This window comes from Heliconius melpomene, unplaced genomic scaffold (assembly GCF_056956725.1).
Source record: "Heliconius melpomene rosina isolate 202511_hmr_F unplaced genomic scaffold, ASM5695672v1 ptg000056l, whole genome shotgun sequence".
In the NCBI taxonomy this organism is placed as follows: Eukaryota; Metazoa; Arthropoda; class Insecta; order Lepidoptera; family Nymphalidae; genus Heliconius; species Heliconius melpomene.
In genome coordinates, this window is record NW_028181879.1 from 355,524 (window position 1) to 365,201 (window position 9,678).

Sequence of the window (9,678 nt, forward strand, 5' to 3'; positions counted from 1 at the left end):
TGTATTAGCGTGGCTACAAGGAGATATTAACAGATGGGAGCGATATATTGCAAACAGAGTGTCCGAAATAAATAATATAATATCACCTAATCGATGGACTTATGTGAAATCGGAAGAAAATCCTGCTGACTGTGCCACTCGAGGGCTGTACCCAACACAACTTCAGAAATTCAATCTTTGGTGGGAAGGGCCAGCCTGGTTAAAAACATATAGTATAAAAAATTGTCAAGACATGACCTACTTAACAAACAATGGCCAACATTCAACAAAATGCTGCGTGGTGATTTACAAAACATGTGAAATCGTAAACATTATATTACACAAATATAGCAGCTACAAGCGCGTAATTCGAGTACTGGGCTGGATAATACGAATAATAAATATTCATATTCGCAAGAAGTCAATAAACTTTAATTATAACTTAGCCGACTGTGACAAAAATAAAAATAGGATTATGTGTTTAACTGCAACAGAAATTATTGAAGCGGAGGAGATAATTATTAAAAATGTGCAACGGGAATATTTTGGAGAAGAAATTGAACACTTGGAGAAGAATAGAATAATACCGTCGAAAAGTAACTTATTGAAGTTGACTCCATTTCTCGATGCAAAGGGGTTATTACGCGTCAAAGGGCGCCTTATCAACGCATATTTACCTCCTGAAACAAAGCATCCAATTATTCTTCCCTCTACAGGAAGATTAACGGAGATTATTATCCAGGAGGCACATCACAATACTCTTCATGGCGGCGCTCGGCTAACTTTAGCTTATATACGTCTTAAATACTGGATTATTGGGGGTAACAGGACAGTAAAGAAAGAATTACGTCAGTGCGTAAGATGTCATCGTTTCAAAACCCATCGGAACGAACAAATTATGGGAGACTTGCCGAAAGAGAGAGTAATTCCAACGAGACCTTTTACAAACACTGGTGTAGATTTCACCGGGCACGTAGATGTGAAGATTAACAAAGGAAGAGGAGTCAAAACATGCAAAGCCTACATAGCTATCTTTATTTGCATGGTTACAAAAGCTGTGCATCTTGAATTAGTTTCGGATTTAACTACGCAAGCATTTCTCGCCGCCTTCAAAAGAATGTGTGCACGCAGGGGTACACCAAAACAGATGTACTCAGACAATGGTACAAATTTTGTAGGAGCTGCTAAACTACTTCAAGAAAAATTTGATCGAACCTACACTTTCCGTTCATCTGAATTTTATGATGAAATGAGTAACATGAAGATTCAATGGCATTTTAACGCACCTTTTTGGCCAACAGCTGGTGGCCTTTGGGAAGCTGCCGTTAAATCAATGAAATATCATTTAAAACGAGTTCTAGGAGAGCAGAAGCTGACTTATGAACAATTTTATACCTTACTAACTCAAATTGAGGCCTGTTTAAATTCACGCCCGCTTTGTCCATTAACGGAAGACGTGGAAGACCTGGAATATCTCACTCCGGGTCATTTTCTCATCGGTGGTTCCTTATTATCTCCACCACATGAAGAAGAAAACCTTAATCAAATTGACTTAAGAAATAGATGGAGATTGATAGAACAAATGAACTTACACATATGGAAACGCTGGTCAAATGAATATATACATCAACTGCAAGTAAGGAGCAAGTGGAAACAAACTAGAGAAAATTTAGAGAAAGGAAATCTGGTGCTGGTGAAGGATGAACACGTACCTCCTGGAAGATGGGCCATGGGAAGAGTTATAGAGCTACATAAAGGCGCTGACGACAGGGTCCGAGTAGTCACCATTAAAACAAAAAAGGGGTTACTGAAACGACCTATAACAAAACTGTCACCATTGCCGCAGCAAACAAATTTACGTAACAAAGAAGAAATACAAACCGAAAATCTTAAAAAACAACGAGAACGAGGTTGTACAAAAATAAAGAAAGCAAATTTATTGTCTTTATTCCTTATGACTATGATAACTACAATGGGAATTGTAAATTCAGCACCAACAAATAATAACTTTGAGGTCACATTCATACAAAATAACCATCCAATGTATTTCGACGAGGCAGGAAAACTACAGTTAACACATGACGAATGGACGCTTTTGATTTATTATAACTTAACATCATACTGGGAAGCTTCGAGTAAAATTAACATTCATATTGACCAGATGGACAGACTTTGTCAGAGAATATCACATGAGTATAAGCCATGCGAAGCAGTCGTCAATCAATTACGTCATGAATTGCATCATTTACTTGAATATAATACAATGTTATTGTCATCGCATTCACGGCAGAAGAGAGGCTATTTCGATGGAGTTGGAAAATTAGCAAGAACACTTTTTGGGGTGTTAGACGCAGATTTTGCTCAAAAATACGAAAGAGATATTGAAAACTTACAAAATAACGATAATTACCTATTACAACTTATAAAGAACCAAACACTTATTATTGAAGCCGAAAATAACTTAGTGAAAAGAAATACTGCATTTATTGATAAACAATTCCAAGCAATAAATGCCTACATGAATCAAACTTGCAGCGCTATTACAAAAATTGAAAATAGAGCACATATATTGTACACAATAAATGATATCAATTCCGCTGCGGTGACGTCATCTTTAATTTTAACCGAATTACATCGAATTCAAGAACTACTCATGAATGCTCTCGCGGACATCTACAAGGGTCATCTCGACACGCATCTGTTTCCCGTGTCTCAACTGATCGAACAACTGAACATTATATCTGGAAAATTACCTCAAGGATTATCTTTACCGATAAAGGATATACAACGAGATTTTCAAGCTATTTTCCAGTTAATTCATGTGAAGGCTCGAATCACAGATAATTATTTACTTTTTGAATTGCACATTCCGTTGCTGAGTGATGACAATTACAGAATATATCGAATAATACCTATTCCATTTCTAAGAGAAGGTCGTTTAAAAATGGTACAAATCTTCTCAGATTTCATCGCAATTAACTTGGTAAAAAACTTATATATAACGCTGAAAGAACAAGATATACAGCATTGCACGTCTTACGGAGAAGACGAATTCACGTGTATTGCGAGCCAGCCTGTATACAGCTTACAAAATAAGGATGCACCCTGTGAAGCGAAAGTATTCAGTCAACAAACATCATTATCGTGTGTCATCGAGGACACAAAATGCAAAGAAACGTGGATAAAACTACACAGACCGAATGTCTGGCTATTTACATTGTGAGACAAACAGCTGATGCGCGTCATATGCGGCGATCACGTTACGCCGGCGGCGGCGGTCATTGACGGGACGGGAGTCATCGTAATGAAGCCTAAATGCTTACTACAGATAAAACACGCGACTTTGTTTACGTATAATCACCTCGGAAGCAAATTGAACATGAATGCAAATATTACCATTCCTACTCTAAACTCCACTATTAACAACATATTTAATCTTAGTTGGAAGACCGTGCAGTTGAACATCACGGAATTAGATATTCCAGCTACAGATTTTAAAAAAGTCGAACGACAAGTAGCTTATCAAAAGCAGCAAGAAACTTTGCCCGTGACCTCAAATTTCACATCTCACGATATATACTTTTACTCAGTAACTTCTTTGCTGTTGGGAGCGATCGCTACGTTTCTATTTTATTTCATAATAAAAAGATGGATTACGAAACTAAAGAAGGAAAGGAAAGCTAAGGAAACACTATTGTTCGAGGAACCGAAAGAGTGTAAGGAAGAAATCGAAATGCGAGAAAGACGAACAACGCATTCTACACCGCTGGAGCTTCCGAAAATATTTACTTTTGAAGATATGTCAAAGTGATTTTTTTCTTGATGTATTTCTAATCATATTAATTATTTTTAATTTTTATTCTTTTAAACTTTTATTCTTTTAAACTTTATTTCAAACGTATTTTCTTTTGTATATGTTTTGCTGTACTGGATGCCCATCCACCATTTGTATCTTTTGTATCTTGTCTCGGGAGCATGTACGGTTCACGTACAGATTTTTATATAGCTGACGACGCGACCTGGTTTTGGACGCATTAGAACAAAATATATTTAAATTAATAGTCGTATAATTAACATCGCAGTTGACGGGCGGCTCTCACCGCGGATTGGCATCCAACTTAAACTTTGTAACTTAAGTAATAAACGATTTACTCGCTAATCCTGTGGTTTATATCTCAACTCAACTATACTACGAGCCATACAAATTTTTTCAGTTTTCACCGCTCGGATTCAGTTGAAACTGGTGTCGATCGTTCGGGCTCCGAGGGGCCTTCAAGGTGGTATACAACCCGAAGTTGGGAGGTGAAGGTGCGGGCGGTAAGTGGCGAAAACCGATTTTTTCACTTTTCCCCGCTCGGATTCAGTTGAAACTAGTGTCGATCGTTCGGGCTCCGAGGGGCCTTCAAGGTGGTATACAACCCGCGGGAATGTGCGGGAAGGTGCCGGCGGTAAGTGACGAAAACCTATTTTTTCAGTTTTCCCCGCTCGGATTCAGTTGAAACTGGTGTCGATCGTTCGGGCTCCGAGGGGCCTTCAAGGTGGTATACAACCCGCGGGAATGTGCGGGAAGGTGCCGGCGGTAAGTGACGAAAACCGATTTTTTCACTTTTCCCCGCTCGGATTCAGTTGAAACTGGTGTCGATCGTTCGGGCTCCGAGGGGCCTTCAAGGTGGTATACAACCCGCGGTAATGCGCGGGAAGGTGCGGGCGGTAAGTGGAAAAAACCGATTTTTTCAGTTTTCCCCGCTCGGATTCAGTTGAAACTGGTGTCGATCGTTCGGGCTTCGAGGGGCCTTCAAGGTGGTATACAACACGCGGGAATGCGCGGGAAGGTGCGGGCGGTAAGTGGCGAAAACCGATTTTTTCCGGTAATTGCAAAGGTTCTATTAACTTAGAATGCAAATCGATTAATTCGGAATACGAATTCAACATACAAACGTTAATTATGAAAAAACTTATAAACAAGCTACCAACTTCATCTTTTTCAATAGAAAATTGGAATTATATACAAAACTTAAAACTAGCCGATCCACATTTCAATATGTCGGGCCAGATCGACTTACTGTTAGGTGCCGACATATATTCAGAACTTTTATTAAATGGAGTCATACGGGGGGACAAGGATTTCCCTGTGGCTCAACAAACTAAAGTGGGTTGGATTTTATGTGGAAATGTAAAGACTTTTAACTGTTGTGTGACACTTAATGACCTTGAGAATATGTCACGTTTTTGGGAAACTGAAGAAATCACTCATTCAACTACTTTAACAAACGAAGAGCAATACTGTGAAGAATTTTACAACTCAACTACTAGAAGATTGGACGACGGAAAATACGTGGTTCAGATGCCTATGAAACTAACTAATGACACGTGTTTAGGAGCTACAAGGCCACAGGCTCAAGCGCAATTTTTACAACTCGAAAGAAAAATGATGAGGAATTCCGACTTATCTAAGGAATATAAACACTTTATGAACGATTACATTGCACTGGGTCATATGAAACCTATAACTGAAGAAACGAGGAGTAAGAGTCAAGTCTACTTACCTCACCACGGCGTGCTGAGGGCGGAGTCCACCACTACAAAATTAAGGGTAGTTTTTAACGCATCGTATAAAACGAAGAATAACAGCAGCCTCAACGATTTAATGTACTCCGGTCCTAACTTACAAAAATATATGTTCACCCTACTTATTAATTGGAGAACTTTTAAATATGTTTTTACGGCGGACATAGAAAAAATGTATCGTAATATTTGGATAGAGGAACAACAACAAAATTTACAAACTATAATTTGGAGATCTTCCCCAGAACAGCCTCTCCAGGAGTGGCAATTATGCACTGTAACCTATGGAATGAAAAGTGCACCCTACTTAGCAATGCGAACTTTACATCAGCTGGCAGTAGACGAGAAAGATAGTTATCCGGAGGCTGTAAAAATTTTACAAAACTATTTTTATATGGATGACTTGGTCTATGGACACAATAATATGGAAGAGGCGAAGCAACTGATTTTTAACTTAATTAAATTATTGAAAAAAGGAGGATTTAACTTAAGAAAATGGAAAAGCAATGAAAAAACTATATTGGAAGATTTGCGAGATGACCAAAAAAGCATAGAAAATAACTTTAACTTTAACCCAGAACAAAGCTCAAACACAAAAATGTTAGGTATGAACTGGAATCGAACTCACGATACTTTTACCTACAGCTGGAGTTTACCTCAAAAGAAAAACCTTACGAAGCGTATTTTATTAAGTGAGATAAGCAAGCTTTACGACCCTCTTGGTTTTTTGTCACCGGTAACTATAAAAGCAAAATTACTGTTTCAAAAAATCTGGATCAGTAAAATCGACTGGGATGGACCTCTACCCTCTGAACTAACTATGGAGTGGGAGACAATAAAAAGAGACCTCCCATCAATAAGTGAAATTTCTATACCGAGAGGGTTGCAATGTGCAAATAGAAATCTCGAAATTTTGGGTTTTTGCGACGCCAGCGAAAAGGCGTACGCGTGCGTCATATATGGTCGAGTGAAACTTATAAATGATACCTACGCTATTACCATAATTACTGCGAAAACAAAAGTCGCGCCGCTTAATAAGAAAATATCGTTACCGAGAATGGAGCTTTGTGGAGCTTTATTACTAGCCAAGCTTATAGATAAGGTCAAGAAGACGCTATTCGATCATCAACTAGAAATACATTGTTGGAGCGATTCAAAGGTTGTATTAGCGTGGCTACAAGGAGATATTAACAGATGGGAGCGATATATTGCAAACAGAGTGTCCGAAATAAATAATATAATATCACCTAATCGATGGACTTATGTGAAATCGGAAGAAAATCCTGCTGACTGTGCCACTCGAGGGCTGTACCCAACACAACTTCAGAAATTCAATCTTTGGTGGGAAGGGCCAGCCTGGTTAAAAACATATAGTATAAAAAATTGTCAAGACATGACCTACTTAACAAACAATGGCCAACATTCAACAAAATGCTGCGTGGTGATTTACAAAACATGTGAAATCGTAAACATTATATTACACAAATATAGCAGCTACAAGCGCGTAATTCGAGTACTGGGCTGGATAATACGAATAATAAATATTCATATTCGCAAGAAGTCAATAAACTTTAATTATAACTTAGCCGACTGTGACAAAAATAAAAATAGGATTATGTGTTTAACTGCAACAGAAATTATTGAAGCGGAGGAGATAATTATTAAAAATGTGCAACGGGAATATTTTGGAGAAGAAATTGAACACTTGGAGAAGAATAGAATAATACCGTCGAAAAGTAACTTATTGAAGTTGACTCCATTTCTCGATGCAAAGGGGTTATTACGCGTCAAAGGGCGCCTTATCAACGCATATTTACCTCCTGAAACAAAGCATCCAATTATTCTTCCCTCTACAGGAAGATTAACGGAGATTATTATCCAGGAGGCACATCACAATACTCTTCATGGCGGCGCTCGGCTAACTTTAGCTTATATACGTCTTAAATACTGGATTATTGGGGGTAACAGGACAGTAAAGAAAGAATTACGTCAGTGCGTAAGATGTCATCGTTTCAAAACCCATCGGAACGAACAAATTATGGGAGACTTGCCGAAAGAGAGAGTAATTCCAACGAGACCTTTTACAAACACTGGTGTAGATTTCACCGGGCACGTAGATGTGAAGATTAACAAAGGAAGAGGAGTCAAAACATGCAAAGCCTACATAGCTATCTTTATTTGCATGGTTACAAAAGCTGTGCATCTTGAATTAGTTTCGGATTTAACTACGCAAGCATTTCTCGCCGCCTTCAAAAGAATGTGTGCACGCAGGGGTACACCAAAACAGATGTACTCAGACAATGGTACAAATTTTGTAGGAGCTGAAAAAAACAACGAGAACGAGGTTGTACAAAAATAAAGAAAGCAAATTTATTGTCTTTATTCCTTATGACTATGATAACTACAATGGGAATTGTAAATTCAGCACCAACAAATAATAACTTTGAGGTCACATTCATACAAAATAACCATCCAATGTATTTCGACGAGGCAGGAAAACTACAGTTAACACATGACGAATGGACGCTTTTGATTTATTATAACTTAACATCATACTGGGAAGCTTCGAGTAAAATTAACATTCATATTGACCAGATGGACAGACTTTGTCAGAGAATATCACATGAGTATAAGCCATGCGAAGCAGTCGTCAATCAATTACGTCATGAATTGCATCATTTACTTGAATATAATACAATGTTATTGTCATCGCATTCACGGCAGAAGAGAGGCTATTTCGATGGAGTTGGAAAATTAGCAAGAACACTTTTTGGGGTGTTAGACGCAGATTTTGCTCAAAAATACGAAAGAGATATTGAAAACTTACAAAATAACGATAATTACCTATTACAACTTATAAAGAACCAAACACTTATTATTGAAGCCGAAAATAACTTAGTGAAAAGAAATACTGCATTTATTGATAAACAATTCCAAGCAATAAATGCCTACATGAATCAAACTTGCAGCGCTATTACAAAAATTGAAAATAGAGCACATATATTGTACACAATAAATGATATCAATTCCGCTGCGGTGACGTCATCTTTAATTTTAACCGAATTACATCGAATTCAAGAACTACTCATGAATGCTCTCGCGGACATCTACAAGGGTCATCTCGACACGCATCTGTTTCCCGTGTCTCAACTGATCGAACAACTGAACATTATATCTGGAAAATTACCTCAAGGATTATCTTTACCGATAAAGGATATACAACGAGATTTTCAAGCTATTTTCCAGTTAATTCATGTGAAGGCTCGAATCACAGATAATTATTTACTTTTTGAATTGCACATTCCGTTGCTGAGTGATGACAATTACAGAATATATCGAATAATACCTATTCCATTTCTAAGAGAAGGTCGTTTAAAAATGGTACAAATCTTCTCAGATTTCATCGCAATTAACTTGGTAAAAAACTTATATATAACGCTGAAAGAACAAGATATACAGCATTGCACGTCTTACGGAGAAGACGAATTCACGTGTATTGCGAGCCAGCCTGTATACAGCTTACAAAATAAGGATGCACCCTGTGAAGCGAAAGTATTCAGTCAACAAACATCATTATCGTGTGTCATCGAGGACACAAAATGCAAAGAAACGTGGATAAAACTACACAGACCGAATGTCTGGCTATTTACATTGTGAGACAAACAGCTGATGCGCGTCATATGCGGCGATCACGTTACGCCGGCGGCGGCGGTCATTGACGGGACGGGAGTCATCGTAATGAAGCCTAAATGCTTACTACAGATAAAACACGCGACTTTGTTTACGTATAATCACCTCGGAAGCAAATTGAACATGAATGCAAATATTACCATTCCTACTCTAAACTCCACTATTAACAACATATTTAATCTTAGTTGGAAGACCGTGCAGTTGAACATCACGGAATTAGATATTCCAGCTACAGATTTTAAAAAAGTCGAACGACAAGTAGCTTATCAAAAGCAGCAAGAAACTTTGCCCGTGACCTCAAATTTCACATCTCACGATATATACTTTTACTCAGTAACTTCTTTGCTGTTGGGAGCGATCGCTACGTTTCTATTTTATTTCATAATAAAAAGATGGATTACGAAACTAAAGAAGGAAAGGAAAGCTAAGGAAACACTATTGTTC

General features: G+C 38.0%; 2 protein-coding genes across 2 annotated transcripts; both read left to right on the forward strand.

The window, feature by feature from the left end:
- The first annotated feature begins 5,020 nt into the window (after positions 1 to 5,020).
- On the forward strand, positions 5,021 to 7,903 carry LOC146526392 (uncharacterized). The gene has a single exon (XM_085207190.1). It carries the CDS (start codon positions 5,021 to 5,023, stop codon positions 7,901 to 7,903), a length of 2,883 nt encoding a protein of 960 aa, XP_085063316.1.
- A 47-nt stretch (positions 7,904 to 7,950) lies between these two features.
- Positions 7,951 to 9,201, forward strand: LOC146526393 (uncharacterized). Its single transcript, XM_085207191.1, has one exon. It carries the CDS (start codon positions 7,951 to 7,953, stop codon positions 9,199 to 9,201), a length of 1,251 nt encoding a protein of 416 aa, XP_085063317.1.
- Positions 9,202 to 9,678: the final 477 nt, after the last annotated feature.